We start from the raw sequence: 21,339 nt of genomic DNA on the forward strand, positions 1-21,339 counted from the left end.
CTATATTCCAAAGTTCATCATGTTGACCATCTTACAATTTATTCCTTTAATTCAGTTGACATTTACAATTCTTGACAGTATCTGTTTTGTAGCGCAAATCTGTTAATTATTTTATCAATTAGTGAATCTATTTTGCCCTTAACTCATCAGAAGAAATAGCAACAATCAATCCATCAAAAGGAAATAATGTGTGTTTTGACATGATTAAAATCCGAAAATTGTAAGAGAAGCTGTAAATACCTTATCTCATTTTGTTTGTTTTTTCTTTTGGGTGTTTACATTACACTATTTTGAATTTAGAATATATATATATATATATATATATATATATATATATATATATATATATATATATATATATATATATATATACATGTGTGTGTGTGTGTGTGTGTGTGTGTGTGTGTGTGTGTGTGTGTGCATTCAATCTGTATATAGGAGGGGTATTCCAAAAGTTATAATTTGGAGAATAAAACTTCGGAACAGGGTAATGATAAAAGAGGTTGGAGAAGAAGAATGCACCTTGTGCAATTCGATAAAATAAAAGAAGCTGAAATGAAGGAAATAATAGGAAAAGAATACAAGAAAAGACTACGGTTGGTTCTTAGGTTAAGATTTAACGGGAGAAGTAAAATATCTGTAGTAAATACATGGGCAGAAGCTATATTTCAATATGTGGCGGGTATTTTTCAATGGAAAGAAAATGAGCGATATAAACAGGAAGACAAGGAAAATGCTAACAATGAGGGAGCTCTTCAGCCAAAGAATGATGCCGATAGGTTATATATGAAAATAAAAGAGGGAAGACGAGGACTAATAGGTGTAGAACGATATGTGAAAGAAGAAGAAAATAGTCTGAAATTTTATGCCTCAAACTGTAAGGAAATATTGGAAAAATTGCAAGAGACTGAACTAGTAAGAAGCAAGGAATTTAAGGAATTTAAATGAACAACAAATTAAATACAAATGGATTGAAAAGAAAATGGCCAGTTCAGTAGAGATCTATCAGAGGTAGTGGACAAAGGAAAACCTTGGCGATTGTTGTCAAAATATGACTTGAAGGTTGGGACAAAACCCTCGTATGTGCCACACAGGAGCAAGCGCTCAGGACAAATTATGTGACGTATCACATTGATAAAACGGCTGAAAATCCCCTACTTCGACTGTGTGGACAGAAAGGTGACAATGTACAACAACTCGTCAGTAGTTGTGAAAAGTTAACTCAAAAGAAATGCAAAAGAGGGCATGACAATATTGCGAGGAAGGTCCATTGGTCAATGCAAGAAAAGAGGGTTGGAATGCAGTGAAAAATCATACAAGCATGTTCCAGAAGGAGTGGTGGAGAATGATAATGTGAAATCATTGTGGAATATGAATATCCAATTTGATTGAAGAAAAGAGACCGGATTTAGGTTTATTCGAAAAACAGGAACACAAATCAATAATCATTGATAAAGCAATGCCAGTTGATGTGAATGTGGAGAAAGAAAAAAAAGGGAGATGGTCTTGAAAAGGGAGATAAAAAAATTGTGGAAGTTAAAGAAAAAGTTGTACCTATTGTGATGGGAGCCCTAGGCAGTGTAATAAAAGGATTTGACAAGTGGACTGAGAAAATTAGGATCTATTTTAATGTCGGAGTACTTCAAATGACTGCCTTGTTGGAAACCGCCAGAATCTTGTGAAAAGTGCTGGAAGCCTGAGGAAAGAAGATATTGATAACCTATGTTCATTTGTTATTATCCGCCTATCAGTATAAAAACGGATATACTAACAGCCAGATACAAAATGTGAATAATAATAATAATAATAATAATAATAACATTTGAATATTCTCTTTTGAAACTAATATTTTGTTATAAATAAAGTTTACTTTACATTTGCAATCTAGTTGCACGTGTTGCCTTTATCTACATGAAGTTGTTTTAATATTTAATTCAATGGCCCATAAAATGTGTCACACACTAAAATATTCTGTGTTTTATTTATTTTCTAGGGTAAACATTTTCAGACTGTTTACATCGACCAAAAATAGAATCACATTTTGATTTTTCTTTTGGTGATCAATCGGTATACTAAATAGAGCGCCAATAATAATTAAAAAGAAAAATTGTCATCTACCAGATTACAAATTTCATTTTTAAAAAATTAAAAAATATGTAAAATGTAAATCTAGCTTATCGTCAAGTTTCGCCTGTTATTGTTTCATGATGAATGCCCCCCAAAATTTCCTTCTGATTAATTAATGTTTCCCAGTTCTTAAATAAGCAAGCGAACTCGGTGATTCTTTTTTGGGACGCCAGGACGCCAGCTCACCAAAAAGTATGCCACGGGCCAAATTTCATTCCATTATAAAAACAACTCTATACTGAAAAAAAAACCCCTTATTTTTACACTTTTATCTCACGAATAATAATATACATTAAAATCCGTGTTTATTATTTTTAATATCCAATAATGGAGTTGAAGTCAATGTTTTCAATTTTAAAACAAAACTAATTTTTTTTATAAATCTCTGTTTGGCGTACTCATGAATTATTTTTTTCTAAAGAATAAAATCGAATGAAGTTTATTTTTACAAGAATGTTTAGACATTTACCTAGCGAATAAGTATAAAAATATATATGAAAAACCGCATCTATTATTTTTTAAAATTCAAATTATACACCGGGTTGGTTTCCTTTTTTTCTTAAACGAAAGTGACTTTGTTTGATAAAATTGTGTTTGGCGTACGCATGAATTATTTTTTTCTAAAGAATAAAATCGAATGAAGTTTATTTTTACAAGAATGTTTAGACATTTACCTAGCAAATAAGCATAAAAATATATATGAAAAACCACGTTTATTATTATTTTTTTTAATCCAAATTATACACCGCGTATGAAGTCAGTTTCGTTTAAGAAAAAACAAACAAAAAAAGACAACAACTTCATACCCGATGTATAATTTGGATTTAAAAAAAATAATAAACGCGGTTTTTCCTATATGTTTTATGCTTATTTGCTAAGTAAATGTCTGAACATTCGTGTAAAAATAAACTTTATTCAATTTTATTCTTAAAAAAAAAAGAAAAAAGATAATTCATGAGTACGCCAAACAGAGATTTATCAAAAAAATTAGTTTTGTTTTAAAATCGAAATCATTGACTTACACTCCGTTGTTGGATATTAAAAATAATAAACACGGTTTTTAATGTTTATTCGCGAGATAAAAGTGTAAAAATAAGGGGGGGGGGTTCTGTAGAAAGTTGTTTTCATGACGGAATGAAATTTGGCCCGTGGCATACTTTTTGGCAAGCTTGTGTCCTGGCGTCCCAAAAAACAATCACCCCAAGCGAACTTAGCTATTTTTCAGAATAACAGAATATTTTTTAATTGGTAAAAAAAGAGATAATCGTGTAATAACAGAAGAGTTGTTTCCCTTAAAATTTGTCTCTGATGTATCGTTATTTTCATGGAAAGTGTTCGACTGAGCTTCAGTCTGTGGTCCCCCCTCCCCAAACTTTCACAAGAAACACTCGTTTAGCTGAAAACACTATCAATAATTCCCCTCACTCTTTATCTGTGCCTAAACCTAAACGCAGATTCCATGAAGAAAGCTTCTTTCTTAGAACTGCACGTCTTCATAAGAATGCTAGGAGTCGAATTTTTTAATTTTAGAAGAATTAACAAGTGATTTGAATATTGGAAGACTTTAAAATAGAGTGAGAGTCTGATATTTTGGAATTTGAGGAATTGGAATTTGATATTTTGTATTGTATAGGGAGGAGAGTGTTTACATTCGAGTGTATACTTGGTGTTAAATTAACACAAATGTGTTGCATACATACATTCAAATCGTATGTGTGTTTACACACGTTTGTGACTTATCGTTGAGTATTTGAATGTTTATTTGACACTAAAATGTCTGTTGTGTTCTTAATCATAAACGGACTATTGTAACGTACTGTTGTTCATAAACAGACCATGTATAATGTACTGTTGTTCTTGTTCTTACTGTCTATTTCACGGCTCGTGATTCGTCTCGTGTAGGTGTCGATGTGAGCATTTCAACATAATTACATGCACATATACATTTGACAAGAGACCTGTTTCTGCTATTGGCCGCCTTTCTTTTGGCCCTACCAGAGGAAATTGCCATCCTTTGGGGAGCTGGGATCTTTTGTAACAAAAACGTTTTAACGATCCAAGAAAATAATAGGTTTTATACATTTTTTATTTCACTCCCAGGCATTACGTCCAGCAAAGGAGTGATCGACAATCTTGGCTTGTTGTGGTTTTGCTATGTCTCTATATATGGCATAATCCCATTGATACACCGGATCTCATCAGATCACCAGAAGTTAAGCAACGTTGAGCCTAGTTAGTACCAGATGGGTTACCATTTGGGAATTCTAGGCTTATCTTGGCATTTGTTTCCAGTCATTCTGGACATACACTTCACTTGCCATTGGTATTTAATAATGTCGACTCAGGAGAAGTCTGGTTGGAGATTGCGCACCTCCTGCCACAAATTTCACGCGCCGTTTTTTTTTTTCATGGGTATCCATAGTCTGTCAAAGACTGAAGGAGACTGTTACATCTCCATTCTGAGACCTCACTCCCTAGGGAAACTCGTTCTGGACCGTCTTGATCCTTCAGCATCTTCAACCCAATTCAACATTATGCTTGTAAAACCGGAACATGTGACATGCGACACATTAACTTCCGGTCACCATTCGAATACTTTCCATTGCAAACTTGATCAGGTCACAGTTTGACATGTTTTGATAACCTGTCAAAAAATTTCTTTAGATCTCTTGTCCACACAACTTTAGCTAGATAAATAATTAGATATATATATATATATAGATAGATAGATAATTGGCTAAATAGATAGATAAACAGATAACTTATTGCTTCTGCTTGGCCACTATCTAATATTTTGGAATTTTTGGAATCAGAGTCTGATATTTTGAAATTCGAAGAATCAAAGTCTGATATTTTGAAATTTGAAGAATCAAAGTCTGATATTTTGAAATTTGAAGAATCAAAGTCTGATATTTTGAAATTTGAAGAATCAAAGTCTGATATTTTGAAATTTGAAGAATCAAAGTCTGATATTTTGAAATTTGGAGAATCAAAGTCTGATATTTTGAAATTTGAAGAATCAAAGTCTGATATTTTGAAATTTGAAGAATCAAAGACTGATATTTTGAAATTTGAAGAATCAAAGTCTGATATTTTGAAATTTGGAGAATCAAAGTCTGATATTTTGAAATTTGAAGAATCAAAGTCTGATATTTTGAAATTCGAAGAATCAAAGTCTGATATTTTGAAATTCGAAGAATCAAAGTCTGATATTTTGAAATTTGAAGAATCAAAGTCTGATATTTTGAAATTTGAAGAATCAAAGTCTGATATTTTGAAATTTGAAGAATCAAAGTCTGATATTTTGAAATTTGAAGAATCAAAGTCTGATATTTTGAAATTTGAAGAATCAAAGTCTGATATTTTGAAATTTGAAGAATCAAAGTCTGATATTTTGAAATTTGAAGAATCAAAGTCTGATATTTTGAAATTTGAAGAATCAAAGACTGATATTTTGAAATTTGAAGAATCAAAGTCTGATATTTTGAAATTTGAAGAATCATAATCTGATATTTTAGAATTTTTGGAATCGGAGTTGGATATTCAGGAAATGCTGTTAGCCAGAGTAAGAGTCAGAATTTTTGAAATTTTAGGAATAGAAATCGCTGTTGGACTTATCCCTTCCGACTTCTTAGCCCTGATATTGTGTTCATCTCTTAACGTACAAAAATGTGTAGCTTTGCATATTGGCTCATTGTTTGGACCAAGTAAAGAATTGGCACAAGACATTGGCACAAACACATGGCGTTGGTTGTGAACACATCAAATAGCAGACATGGTCGAATGTTCACGAGCAAGATTTTTTAAAAATATATTTACAAAACTTTTTAAGATTTAAAGGAAAAATATATATTTACAAAACATGTTTTTTAAGTAAGTAACAAAACGAACGTATTTAAACAAAATATATTTAAATAAATGGATGTCTTTCCGAGTGCGTTTTTAATATATTTACAGAACTTTTCAATAAAACTAAATATAATAATAATTATAATAAAAATAAATAAAAAGAATGAGCTATATTAATTACTAAACATTAGAAATCGACGTCCTGTCTATTAAAAATACATCATTTTAAAAACTTTTAAAAATAAAATTATTTTAACCAAAATTTTTAATGTTAGAAACAAATATAAAATAACTGACTTGTTCGGATTTTTTGCGAATGTTTTGTGGGTTTTTGCACCACCACTTACTCTTGATGGCCGTGGTTTTTGCTACCAAGATTGATTTTTATGTACAGTGTTTTGTTGGGTTTTTTTTTGTGTGCGTTTCTAATACAATTCAATATTTATTTAAAGTGCGATGCATGCTGGTGGTCAGTGAAAGAGAAATCCTTCTAGGCCGAGGCAATTTTTATGCATAATAAAATCACCAGTATAAACAATCAAGATTTAAAAAAATATATTATTTTATTCACATATCTTTTTATAACTTTTATTTTTATAAAGATGAAATGTAGTATCACAAGAAACAAATCTTTTCATAATTTTTATTTTTATTAAAAAAAAAAAATAAAAAAAAAACTTGCTATTTTATTAGTTCTCCATGAAGGCAAATTATATACAAGTAAGTTTTTAATGTAACGAAACACATTTAAACAAAATAGATTTAAATAAATGGACGTTGTGCAGAAATGGTATCACACAATTTGAAAAATGTATTTTCTGAATTTCTTTCATGCCACAGGAATTCCTTCAGATAGGAATCTAAGTGAGGTCTTCTACAGCCGAACATTGATTTAATAAATCGTTTATGGCGATTCTAATATTTTTCTATTGTCTGTGTATGGACTTGGTTGTTTGGGTTCACAAAATATTGTGAATGGTTTACAGTGTAATGGGGAAATCCCACATCAGTCTCTATCGTATTATATGCTTTCCATTCATCGCTATGAATGGTCGTTCCTGGTAAAACAATGTTTATTTTATTATGGGTAATAAGGTTTCTTTATTCATTTTTTCAACTATCTCCATGTATCCTACTGCAGGCTTACTGCTTGTATCAACCAAACCAAACACCCATAATGGCTTGTGAGTAGCTCTTCCACGATGAAGTTTTGGTTTGTGGGAAAAACACGTTTCATCTATCTGGACGATTGTTCCAGCCCAACCAAGTTTTATGGGATTATCAATAAAATATTTCACATTATTGCTCGAAATGCAGCATATGTCATTAGCCGTTGGTTTCGAACTATTCAGTTGCATCAGGGCAATTTTTAGGGGGGGGGGGGCTTATTCTTTGACTCCATAGATATATTGCTAATATCCATGTCTGTAAGGATAACTTAGATTTTCAAAAAAATGACTTGTATCGTACAGATGTTTTGTTTTTATATTTCTGACACATTTTATTTTGGCATTTCCGAACATATTTATTCAATGTCATTGAATGTTTCATCCAATTCATACAGACATTACAGCAGTCACAATTCATTTCATTTGCAAGTAGGGAATGCTGTTTCATCCATTCAATTATATCCATTTGTTACAGTATTCAAAACAAAATTGTCCAAATATCAAATTTTTTAATACCTCGTAAAATTTGGGCTTCTTTGGCTTTTGGATTTTTTTTTTCATTCAATAAAATGATCACGTGATGGTATCATGATATTAAATCAAAATTTAATATTTTAAAATATTATTTTAAAATATTATTTTTTTAAATATTATTTTTAAAATATTATTTTAAAAATAATATTTTAACAATATTATTTTAAAAATATTATTTTAAAAATATTAATTTAAAAATATTATTTTAAAAATATTATTTTAAAAATATTATTTAAAAATATTATTTTAAAAATATTATTTTTTTAAATATTATTTTTAAAATATTATTTTAACAATATTATTTTAAACATATTATTTTAAAAATATTATTTTAAAAATATTATTTTAAAAATATTATTTTAAAAATATTATTTTAAAAATATTATTTTAAAAATAATATTTTAACAATATTATTTTAAAAATATTATTTTAAAAATATTAATTTAAAAATATTATTTTAAAAATATTATTTTAAAAAAATTATTTAAAAATATTATTTTTAAAATATTATTTTTTTAAATATTATTTTTAAAATATTATTTTTAAAATATTATTTTAAAAATATTATTTTAAAAATATTATTTTAAAAATATTATTTTAAAAATATTATTTTAAAAATATTATTTTAAAAATATTAATTTAAAAATATTATTTAAAAAATATTATTTTAAAAATATTATTTAAAAAAAATATTAATTGTTGCTAAAGTTGATGTTTTAAAGAATAATAAAATAAATATTGAATTATATTAAAATGCACTCAGAAAGAAAAAAAAAACACTGTACATAAAAATCAATCATGGTCGCGAAACATTAAAAAAATACAAACAAGTCAGTTATTTTATATTTGTTTCTGCCCTAAATAAGTTTGGCTTAAATTTATTTATTTATTTTATTATAATTATAATTATTACTATTTTAAGTTTTATCAAAAAGTTATGTAAATGTATTAAAAACGCAATAAAAGAAACGCTCTCTTTTATTTAAATACGTTCGTTTTGGTATTTATTTAAAAAATATTTTGTATATATATATTTTTTTCCTTTTAAATCTTAAAAAGTTTTATAAATATATTTTTAAAAAATCTTACTCGCGAACATTCGACCATGTCTGTTATTTGACGTGTTTACAAACAACCAACGTCATGTGTTCCAATGTCAAGGTCGAATCACCGGTATCACTTGAAATGTGCGCCGGTCGTTGTCAGTCGTCGTCTTCTGCTACAGGGTATCTATTCTTTACTTGGTCCGATTATTTTTAATGTTCTGATGTTTCAATATTGCTTGTATTGTAATCAATTATTCTCTTATTATTTTGAGTTACGAAATTAGCTACCCTTTCTTAGCTATTCGTTCATGTGGTGTTCAAGTCTATAATTAACTTACCAAGCAGTTATGGCAGCCTTGTATATGTGCTGCTTCTTTCCATCCAAAACACGTAAATAATTTAAAGGATAATTGTTTGTTTTCCAATTTTTCGCTGCTCTTTTGAATAAAAAAGAGAAAACAACAAGAAAAGAGACTCACTGCTGAAAAGAACATAGTGAACGTGTAAACAGTTCCCTCCAAGAAGAAACGCCGATAGAATGCCAGGACTATTGCAGGAATAAAGAAGCCGTTACTTAATGTCAGAAGCAGAACTGCTACAAGTTCCAGACTATCAGGGTTGGCATTTGTGTCATCAGTGCAAGCATAACCTCTCCAGCCTGAAAAAGAAAAAAAGAAAAACATCATATTGTAATCGAGATACGGTGTCTGTAACTGAAATATTTCTGAAAAAAAAAAAATAAAGTGAGGATGATACTGGTGATGTTGAGCATCCTTCATTTTAAATGAATCAGATGATTATTTGCGGCACATGCTTGTTGTTTCACTACGTTTCGGTCAACTCACCCTTTGGCCTTCTTCAGATGATTAACTGCGATAGGATGAAGATGCTGAGTCTTGTAACTGCATCCTCAGTAATTACTGCCTTCCATAGTTGTTGTCTCCCCACGTTTTAGCCAACTAATTCTCTGGTCTGCTTGGGTATCTTTAGACAATGCTTACCTCAAACTATAGAGGCTCAACGCCTCTATCCACTGAAGCACATGCCCTGAAGGACGATTAAGATTGGATTTTATGTTCTTATTGGCAGGACCCGTGTACCAGCGTTGCCCAGTCGAAGTATACCCCCAACCCACCTAAAAAAAAAATTAACTACGGTTGTTAGTGGGAGCCAGTGTCAGTCCAGTAAAATAGCAGGCACTGGCGCTCATGGCCAAAATGAATGTCCCTGGCGAAGCACTGATGCATTTCATTTATATTTATATATTGAAGTATAATATAAGTATAAATAATAGCATACGAAAAACACACGGAATTTTATAAAAAGAAATATGCTGTGGAAATAAGATTGTTGGGAACAAATAAATTTGTTTTATTTTGTTCAATAAACTCCCATATTTGTTCCTTTTTCAGTATAATAATTAAAAGAAAATGCAACTATTTGGGAGCTAACCTTTTCAATTTAGTTACAAATTAAAATCTATAATATAGCCATATTAAAATTCCGTATTTTTGTTGTTTGGCATAATAAAAAATGCAACTGTGTTTTGCTTTTTGTTAGGAGAAATCTGAATGTAAAAGCTGCAAATATTTGGAAGCTAAACTTTTCAATATGTAAATATATATTTGCCATGCGACTGTTTGAAAAATCATGAATACATACATAGTGTGTTTAATATAGAAAAACTCGAGAAACTGTAAGTTTGTTTATATTTTGACGTCGTCATTGTCATTGTGATAAAATAATTAACAAATACCTATTTTGTTAATTGTTTTTTCTTTTTGTTTGTATTTTGTTTTTTGTTTTTTGTAAGGAGAAATCTTACTATAAAAGACATAAATATTTGGGATCTAAACTCGTCAATATATAAATATATGTGCAATACCACCAAAGTACACATAGTGTGTTTAATTTGATTTTGTTTGTATTTTTTATGATAAATCTTAATACAAAAGACGCAAATATTTGGGAGAAGGTTTAAAACCTCACCAAGGTACACATTGTGTGCTTAATGTAAAAAAAAAAACTCGAGAAACTTACGTATTTTGTAAACTGTTTTTTTGTTTTTGTTTGCTTTTTATTTTTTAAGAGAAATGTTAATATAAAAGACGCCAAAATTTGGAAGCTCTTAAATGGGGTATGCATACATGAACTGGATGGCGGTGGAAATAATATGTCTCTTAGTGGCGCCATATTTTAATGTAAATCATTCATTTTTAAAGCCAATAACTGATACAAGAATATGAGAATTGTCAGATCTCAGCCAATCAGAATGGATGGACTTTAATAAGGGAGCCTTTATTATTTATGCATCGTAAATTGGAAAGATTATGCTATGTCTATGTATTTATTGGTCATTTACGATCAGTTTAATCACAGCTTCTGTGGAAAATGTAGAATTAGTTATATTTAAATGGGAAATTTGAAAACTTTGAAGTGTCGAATATAATGATACAATCATTTTTATTTACTTTTTTTTTTGTAAGTCCGATATTTCACTAATAAATAGCCTCATTAGGGTATAAAGTCTGGTTCATGAATGTTATTTTTTTTTTCATTTTGGTCTTATGGCGAAGAGAAGAGAATGTACATACTATTCCGGTGATTTCAAGTGTATAATGCTCCAGTTTCGAGCGGGATTTAAAGTAAAAGATGGTCACACACTTTTTGAAGACACTTATTTTTAAAGTAAAAGTTAAATGGGAAATTGAAAAACATTCATGGACCGGACTTTCTACCCTGATGAGGCTATTTATTAGCGAAATATTGGACTTACAAAAAAATAAGTAAATAAGAATGATTTTATTATTATATTCGACACTTCAAAGTTTTCAAATTTGCCCATTTAAATTTTACTTTAAAAATAAGTGTCTTCAAAAAGTGTGTTTCCATCTTTTACTTTAGAATTAGTTATGGTGATAATGGGTAGCAATCGGAGAACTAAATATTTAGAGAGAAAAATAGGGACTCTTTCTTCTAAAGATGCTGCGATTGTGATGGTGTTGCTCGTAGGATGCAATGTAGCATTTTATTATCACGACTTAATGTGTTTAAAATGATGTTTGAAAGTTACATAAGATAATGGCTATTAGCCTAAATGTATTGAATTTGTATATCGCCTCTGTTATTGTAAACCTATGATACTTTGATCCAGGGAGGAAATTCTGCAGTGGTTTTATTATATAAGAGATAAATCCAATCTTGTGTTTTCATCTGGTCTTTCATTGTTGAGTCTGTGCTGAATAGTATTATATATTATAGTATTTTATTTTTGAGATGAAGCTTCATAATTTGTGCATTCATTGTTTTGAATACACAATTATGAAACCTTATCTCAAAGGATCCCCCCTCAAAAAACAACATATAACAGATGTTTATTGTTGACGTTTTTTCACTGATATTTTATGAGAAAGACATCGGGTACTTATAGGAGGAACCACTAAGCCTGGTGTCAGTGCTAAAGTCTATGCCCCCTGCAACTATAGGAGGCATTGAGCGCTTTGTCTACATACCTAGCCTTTTCAGTTTATTTCAGAGAGTAGAAAGTGTATAATAATGACATCTATGACTGTAAACTATTTGGTTGAAGACACTGTGTGGATTGAAAGGCAATATACTTAGGTAAAAGCAGAGAATATAAAATTCAATAATTATCCAATTATTATCATTTACTCATTCTACAATTTTCAATCAATAATGATATGGTGTTCAATATGTAATATTTCAAGAGTATATCTCCTTTTCAAAACTCTCAAAAGCAAAAAAACGTTTTTTAAAACTAAATCTTCTTTCCGTGATCTCTTTTCTCGTTATTCAAAATTCTGACTTACTGAATATTTGAATTTTATTTTTATTTCATTTTTTTTCTAAGTTCATTCATATTCTATAATTACTTTCTATGTGTCCCTGTCTAACCTCTACTTTGATAGGGGGAGGGACACACATCGTTACAAGACGTGCCATTATGGAAAGATTTTCACAGCAATAATTTAGGAAAAAACTGTTGAATGACTTACCTGCAAAACACCTGCAGGAACTAAACACAAAGAGTCCGCTGATATATTCTGCACAGTGGCCATATCGTCCGCATTTCTCATCCTTGCACCGGGCTTGAATAATGTTGAACATGACTGACGGTGGTAAGTCACACGTTTCTTTAGTGCTGATAAAAAATTGAAACAAAAACATTTAAGTACTACAATTCAAATGTCGTGTGTTATATTTTAACACAAGAAATATACTTTAATAACATCACTATTTTATCATTATGGCCATCCGTACTTGATAAATCTAAGTGGCCTTTTAATATACTTTAATGACATCACTATTTTATCATGATGGCCCTCCATACTTTAACCTTCCCATAAAGTCCAGTAGCCTTTCATCACGTTTGGGTAATAAAAGCTTTGAAGTTACACTTAGCAAGCAGCAGCAACTAATATTATATATATATATATATATACTAGCAAAAATATGCGACCATAGGGAGTAGTTAAACTACATATTTCATAAAGTTTAAGCTGATTATGGTGGCATGTATGGAGTAACTTTCTGAACTTGAAATTTGGACAGTAGAAAGAAGCGTGCCGGACAGGCAGCTTGATATTGTCACATTGAAACTCTAGAGAGAGTATGCTATTGTTTTAATCTTCTATGAGATTCCAGTACTCTCTGTCCCCTTTTAGTGGATGATGCTATCCTTTCTGTATGTTACATGATTGTGACAGCGTTCATGTTATGCTTGCAAAGATGATGTTTGCTTGTGTTATTCCGTCAGTTATCAACACAGCTAAGCTGGAGCTCCGCTGCAACCAGGCTGCCGACTTCCTTCAGAGGTCCTGTCCACTAAACAATTGAGGTTGGGACTAGGGTAGCCTGGTGTTGGTGGCTGGTCAGGTATTTTTTCTAGCAAGATGTCCAGATGTTTCTTGAAAATGCAGAGGGACACTTTTCTTATATTGCTTATTCCAGCTAGAATACAGTTGAATGTTCTTGTATCACTGTAGGTGAAGCGGTGTTGGATGAGGAACTTGATCCTCTGTGTAGTTCTAGGTGTGGTTTGATATAAGCACAGCCTTCCTCGCCACTGGTGGGTTATTTCTGTTGTGTTTGGGACCGTTCCTTCTAAGAGTTTCCATACATAGATGATAATATATCGTTTTCTTGAACATTGTTGCAGCTCCTTCAGCCTCATTTGGTCTATTCCACATAGTTTGCTGGTAATGCAAAGTGCGACATATGTTTACATTTTAAATAGATTAAAATGTTTTTCTTTTCGGATCAAGGAAACAATAAGAAATGATGTGCATTCCTTTTGTGTTATTGCATCAGCCATTTACCGTAATGTTTTATTTATAATGGCCTCTGACTTTCTCTGAGAATTGAGTGACATAACAATAATCCTCTACCATACAGCATAATCATAAAAACAGTATTTTCATTACATCAAAGTTAAGTGACATTTACCTTAGTCGGTACCAAATGGGTGACCATTAAATAATAACAGGCATTGTTTGTGGGCGAACATGAAACACTGCTTACAAAAAGAAAAATATCATATAATCCAGAATATATCACATATACGACAGTATAACCTGTTACTCTATACAGGTTTTTAGATAATAGTACAACCATTCTCCGGGCGGAGGTTATGTTCTCAGTCATGTGGAGAAGCTCTCCAGAGAGAGTATGCTAACATTTTAAAATGCCTACAGAATTTCGGTACTCTTTGTTCCCTTTGAGTGAAAGTCTGGATGATGTTATCCTTTCTGTGTGCCATAAAATTTTGACAGTGTTTATGCTAGTCATCCAAAAATATACAGTGCCGAGTGCAACACAATTTTAAATACTGTGGTGCCAAGAACGTTTACCTCATCAATAAACTAAAATATTTCTTTTTTTCTGTTCAAGAAAAGAATAAGTAAAGAATGTGTTAAACAGAATACTCACTTGTTGCCGCTTGTTGAGAAACAGCTGCTGCGAAATGCTACGTAGTAATCACCAAATTCTGGATAAGGAATGTAAATTTTCTGTCGGTGTTGATGTCGATGGGCTGAGTTGAGGGTGAGCAGGGCACCGTTGGAACAATTGTCTAAATTGTTGATATCTGGGAAGCCATCTTTAACGATACACATTGATACCGTTGCTGTCTGGTTTTCTGGCTGGAACTGCAAAGGGAAGACAAAAATAAACGATGAAGCTTAGTAGAAATCCTTTCCTTTTTTTGGAGGCGACAAAAATATTTTATTATTCTTTAATTTTTTATTCATCTTTTCTGTTACATTAAAACTGAAATATTATGAGTTTATTAAGTTCATTTATCGTTTTTTATTGTGTATAATCTTGGCCTTTTTAGTTACCATATCGTGTGTGTGTGTGTGTGTGTGTCTTTTCTCCCTCCCTCCTCGTTTCATGCATCCTGTATGCTAGCACTCCTAGGTGGTAAATACAACTCCATATTTTTTTTATTGTTTTTATAAACATTTATTTTTATATATCAATTTCTGTGTCATCTTTGTTGTTTTTATCTTTTTTAAGGATTTTTTTTAGTGTGATTTGATCGTCTTTTACATGACCTTCTTACCCGCGGAACGAACTAATTCTGTTTCTTTTAGTTGAAATGGAAATAATTATTTTAATATTGGACTTTTTGAGTCGGCGATCATGGAACGAATTAAATTCGTACTTCAAGGTATTACTGTATATATATATATATATATATATATATATATATATATATATATATATATATATATATATATATATATATATGTATATATATGTATATGTGTGTGTGTGTGTGTGTGTTTATTTGTTTTTGTTTTTGCAATACGTTTTGAATGAATTCAATTATTTATACGAAAGTGCATTTTTACTTAAATGCGAGTTGCGAATAATTTTCCCTTTTATCAATTTGGTACCCCCAAATGAGAAGCAGCATATATATATATATATATATATATATATATATAATTATCAACTGACAAGTTTTTCGTCGTTCATCAGAGTGGCTGCATCTAGTGAGATTCAACAACTCTGATGATGATATATATATATATATATATATATATATATATTTTTTTTTTTTTTTTGAGATACAAAATTTCTAGATATGATACTTGTACTCTTGTAAACAATTGGGAGAAAACTCTTTAGAGTTTTTGTGTATCATTTCGTCAGAAAAAACCAATAAGATAAATTAGGAAATGGCAGGATCCCTTTGTCATCCTTCCTCTGCAACTTTTGACTCTGCTATTGGTCAGAAATTGGTTGAAAATTCATGCCGTGCCAGTAACTATAAAAGAGGGCGTTGTAGGTCGTGCATGTGAATTTCAAAAACCATTTGAAAATTTTTGAATCTGTTGCTAAGCATTGTGATGCCAGAAGGAGTTTATAAAAACGTTGGATTTTGAGGGGGGGGATTTCACTTTTTTAATCCCATGTTGTGTTCTTTTAATCGTTTACAAACGACTATCAAATGAAATTTATCGCTATTTACTAATTCCCTTCTACTTGAAGACATATTAATACAATTGTTTTGTAAAGTAAAGTAAAGTATATATATATATATATATATATATATATACTTTTTTATTTGTTTTTACATAAGCAGTAATACGTTGCTACACAGTCATGAGCATGTTTCGGTCAGCTTGTTATCAGTAACTAGGGACCTCTTCGCGTGATACAACTTATACGAAAGCAAAGTTAACTTTACTTTCGTAACGTCTTAAGAGGTCTCTAGTTACTGATAACTAGCTGACCGAAACATGCTCATGACTGTGTAGCAACATATTACTGGTTATGTAAAAACAAATTAAGAGTTTACCCTGCTCTACTTCAGTATTGAGCACTCTTGTATTAACCTTGTTAAACTTCATGGTTTACTTAACTTCTGGAAAACAATCACCTCAGATTATATATATATTGTGGGCGACTTTCTAAATAAATACGAACTTCGAGGCGAAGCCAATGTTAACCGTATTCATCGTTTGAAAAAAAACAAAAACAAAAAACAACAACAACAAATGTAAATTTATAAGCGATAAAAATTAACATTAAAGTCATCTAGGGTTTGTGGCCTAACGGTTAAGGCGCCGGACTGTGGTAAACACAGTCTGGAGTTTGATCCCTAAAAACAGTTGAGCTATGTTGATGAGAGTTAGTTAACTCGAAACACGCGTGTACGTAGATTACTGTTTTAAGAATGTTATATATATATATATATATATATATATATATATATATATATATATATATATATATATATATATATATACTAGCAAAAGTACCCGTCGTTGACTGGGTTCAAAAACAGCCTACAGAAAATGGACTCTGATTTATGAAAGTATGATAGGTTATGAAAAGGAAGGATTGTAAAGAGATAGCTTGAAATTTGGGGCTATCAAAACCAAAGCAAAATATGATGAAAGTAAAAATAAAATAGATAAACCCCATAATTTATTATACCATACCTGTTCACACTGAAACACTTATCACAATATTCTGTGGATCTATATTAAAAAAACCTTGTTAAACTTTGTGACATATTCTATGGAGGTCGGGTGCGAACGAACACCCGATAATTATATTATACCATATTTTTCAAACTGAAACATAATTATCAACGTATACTTACGCAGATAGATATGAAAAGTCTTTATTAAAGTTTGTGCCTATTTCTATTCTATGGAGGCCAGGCGCGAACGCAGAACCCACAATTTTATTATACCATCCCTATTTAAGTTAAAATATACTTATCAAAGTATTCTTATGTACATCTATATCAAAAACACTTGTAAACGTTTTTTTTTAATTTTTTAATTTTTTATTTCCATACTTTGTGGACCAGGTGCGAACGCAGACCCCACAATTTTAATGAACCACCGTTCTGCCAGATCAAACATACCCATTCCTGTGTCTCGATACATCTTCTATCATTATATGTGATCAGTTTTTTTAAATAGTCAACCATATAGGAGCCTATTCGTGATCACACACACACACACACACACATTCAGCTTTATATTATATATATATATATATATATAGTCATTCACGCACGGTACTGTTTCGTTGTTTCACAGCTCATCAGTGCGGCTAGACAGGCAACTACTTCAAGCCAGGATCGAAACTCGACCACCCAAATGACAGTCAAGGCTCCTTACCATTGTGCTATATGGTTGCTGCTGTGTGGGTAATGAATTAACGATGTTTTGACATCATCCAAATGCCTCCGCTCGATTTGTTTATACAAAGAGCATCGCTTACTATGCTAATGGCAGTTTGTATATCATTCCCAATATGCTCAACACAAGATAGGGAGCATTATAGTATACATACATATATATATATATATATATATATATATATATATATATATATATATATATATATATGAGGGATATATATATAGAGAGAAAGAGAACGAGCAGGGGAGAGAAGATAGATAGATAGATAGATAGATAGATAAGCCATGTTACTTACCATATGTGGCTTATTGAACGTCACCGAGATGGCAAGGGTTCCGCCTGAGTTGGACAGATATCTAACATGGAATCCAGTTACCAGACTGTATGTGTCAGGAACCATAATCGTGTTATTCCTTTCAGGCATAAGAAAACCATTAGGGAAGACATAAATGCTATTGAAATTCTCTGTTGAACTACTGAACTGACCCAACATAGGAAGCGTAATACAGTTGAATGCAGGGTTCGGATGTTGTCGAGATCTGTTGATAAGGGATTCACGGTCCGTTGTGTTGTCCATTAACCAGACATGTGGAGTTTTTGCCTCACAACCTAAAAAAAAACGAGAAAGAAAATCTCAACTCTTTTCATTCTTTGCTGATTTTATTGCATGAATTGATAAGCAGTCGTGATGTGCAATATCATCGATTCTAATTATCAGAAACAAAGTTTGGCATTTTACGATAGTCATGTGGTCGGATTTTACGATAGTCATGTGGTCGGATTTTACGATAGTCATGTGGTCGGATTTTACAGTCATTGCTTGCAAAGGCAAATCTGAATTCATCAATATGAATTTCAGAAAATTTCTACACACTTTCCATCAAGTAAAACTTATGATTTTGTATTGCTGCCACATCTGGTTTATTGCATCTACAACTATTCTCTCATTCTTAGACAAGGTCCAAAAAGAGTCTCAAATATAATAAGCCCCACACTGTCAGCCAAGCACTAACCTCTGTCTCATCACCGTAATGTTGTACCCTTTGCCTGTATTACAATTATTTTAATGGAATGTGCCCCCTCAACGTACATACCACCGACTAATCCAACAAGCAGCAAAATTTCACCCCTTCACCATAATCATGCCATGTTAGTCGGTGGTATTTATGTCAAGAGGGCACTATTATATCTATATAAAAGGTTCTGTCAGTCTATCCGTCTATATATAAGTTTGAAATTTTATTTGAGGAAGGGAAAATAGCAGATACCATAAGCCAAAGAGGTAAGAAGGCCGGTTGTATGACCAAAAGGGGATGAATAGAGAATAAACGTAACAGCAAAATATACATGAGCTGCATATTTTTCACAGTTCACCAGAGTTGTGAGCAACAGAGGGAAAATAGCAGATAATATGGCCTAGAGAAGAGGAGAGGAGGCATTTGCTATGATAAGATTTTTTTTTTTTTACTAGGGAGTCACCACTTATCAAGGCCCAGAAGACACTAAAGGTTAATATATGTCACGTGATGATCAATAATGATGGAAATTAGGTACAAATTGATTATTTAAGAGGACAACTCAATAAGAACTCATTTATGTTGGACTAGCCTGAGTGCCTGGTGTTGCCCGGGTGTTTGGAGGTGTGTATTGAACAAAAAAAAGTGGTAGTAGGCAGGCAGGCTTGAACTCGTATCACAAAGGAGGAAAAGAACATGCAAAAAAAAGCATGACGTCTTTGCTGTTGCATCCATCGCTAAACCAGAAGGCTAGTCAATCGAAAAGAGTGGATGACTTTTGAAAATATTGGCAAAAAAATCGACCCCTTCTTGCAGAAAAGTGACCAGTTGAGAGTGAAGAAATTAATGTTTTTAGCCAATTTTTCGATATCTGTCATCCGAAGGGTTGAGCTTCAAAATGATAGAGATCTTGTGAAAATCCGTCGTGTCTGTTGAAAGTTTAAGGCAGGCATGCATACATACATACATACATACATACATACATACATATATTTAAACAGACAGGTGAGATTTATATTATAGATTAGAAAACAACCATATTATACTGTTATAATAAACTGGGAAGTAGCCTTGTGATATTATGTTCCACAGACGGACAGCTCTAGGAAAGACGTTTTTCTCATGGAGTGTTCATTGTTTAAATCGCAAATCAATAGTAAGGGAAATTGTTGATAGTTGTTGTAGCTAGACAAGTGTTTGGTGTGACAGTTTTGCAGGGAGGGGTGGGAACACAGCAAAGTGTCTATGTGAGAAAGAGGAAGTACGGAGATGAAAAGGTCCTTGCCCACTAGATTTCAAAGATGATTTTTTACCCTGTCAAGACAGGAAAGGGTATTCTTATGAGCTCCTCCCTACATGTGGCAACAGTACTCTGTCTTGGCGCATATTTTGCTTTTCTGCAGGTAAATGATTGCATTGGGAGTGAGACAGTAGAATGACCCCACTATTTTCACAGTAATTTTGGCAACGGATCTCATGTAGGTTAGCTATTTCAGGTCAATAATGAATGTCACTCCCAGAAGTTTTTCAACGTAGGGTGCCTCCTGAAGATAAGAGCCGTTCACTCCGATTAGGGGCTAAATGAGGATTTGAGTGTTAATAGTGAACGTAGAAGTTTATTATAAATAGCTGTCATTATTCTATGAAAATTAACATGGCATAAGTAAGAACAAAGTACTTTGGGATATTTGTCAATCAAAATACGACCAACAGAATGGCAGCATAAGGAAATCAATTACTTACATTGGGTCACGGCTTTCCATGTGACATCGACAGGAGCTGTGCTATTTATGTCTCGAAGGTAGAACCCGACAAAATTGTAGCCTGCAACATTCGGTGACATCACCTTCAACCGACACTTTTCCGTTGAGTTGGTGCAGTTGACAAGCAAATCGTCCAGATCAAATGGCGGCATGTTACCGTTTCCAACTGAAACATAGATTGGACACCCGCCTGTGTCAGTGTTGTTGGTCGTGCAGTTTATCACTGAAAATTCATATTCATACGTCAAGGGAGGAAGTGCCACTCTGGAAAAAAAGAATTAAAAAAAAATTAAACATTGAAAAACTTTAGTGCATTTTTAAATTCATATTTAATAATTAAATTTTAATAATTAAAATTTAATAATTAAATTTTAATCTATATACATAAAAACGAAAATGAATGTATGTATGTATGTATGTATGTATGTATGTATGTACGCTTTTCCTCGATGTCCACAAAAGGCTTCTTTCAGAGAAGCGCTTGCTCGGTTCACAACTTCTTTAAACTTTTTATATCATCTATAAATTGTAATATCTCAGAGTTATCCACGGAGCTCGCCTGTCTATTTAATTTTATTGACTTTCAAACGTTAATTATTCGACATTTCCCGCATCGGCACGCGTTACATTCGGTTGTTGGTATA

At 31.8% G+C, this 21,339-nt stretch overlaps 1 protein-coding gene across 4 annotated transcripts in view; it reads right to left on the reverse strand.

Moving 5' to 3' along the window:
• LOC145295837 (post-GPI attachment to proteins factor 6-like) overlaps positions 1-21,339 on the reverse strand; it is an 810,264-nt gene that overhangs the window by 155,117 nt on the left and 633,808 nt on the right. For all 4 annotated transcript variants that reach the window (XM_080141548.1, XM_080141547.1, XM_080141550.1 and 1 more), the window contains exons 5-9: positions 20,676-20,959; positions 18,212-18,525; positions 14,675-14,892; positions 12,742-12,887; positions 9,205-9,383 (exon numbers count right to left, since the gene is read on the reverse strand). In XM_080141548.1, the coding sequence (XP_079997674.1) occupies positions 9,205-9,383; positions 12,742-12,887; positions 14,675-14,892; positions 18,212-18,525; positions 20,676-20,959 (1,141 nt within the window). The remainder of the gene's footprint in view (positions 1-9,204; positions 9,384-12,741; positions 12,888-14,674; positions 14,893-18,211; positions 18,526-20,675; positions 20,960-21,339) is intronic.

Source organism: Euprymna scolopes, chromosome 16, assembly GCF_053919585.1.
Source record: "Euprymna scolopes isolate OS-2025 chromosome 16, ASM5391958v1, whole genome shotgun sequence".
In the NCBI taxonomy this organism is placed as follows: Eukaryota; Metazoa; Mollusca; class Cephalopoda; order Sepiida; family Sepiolidae; genus Euprymna; species Euprymna scolopes.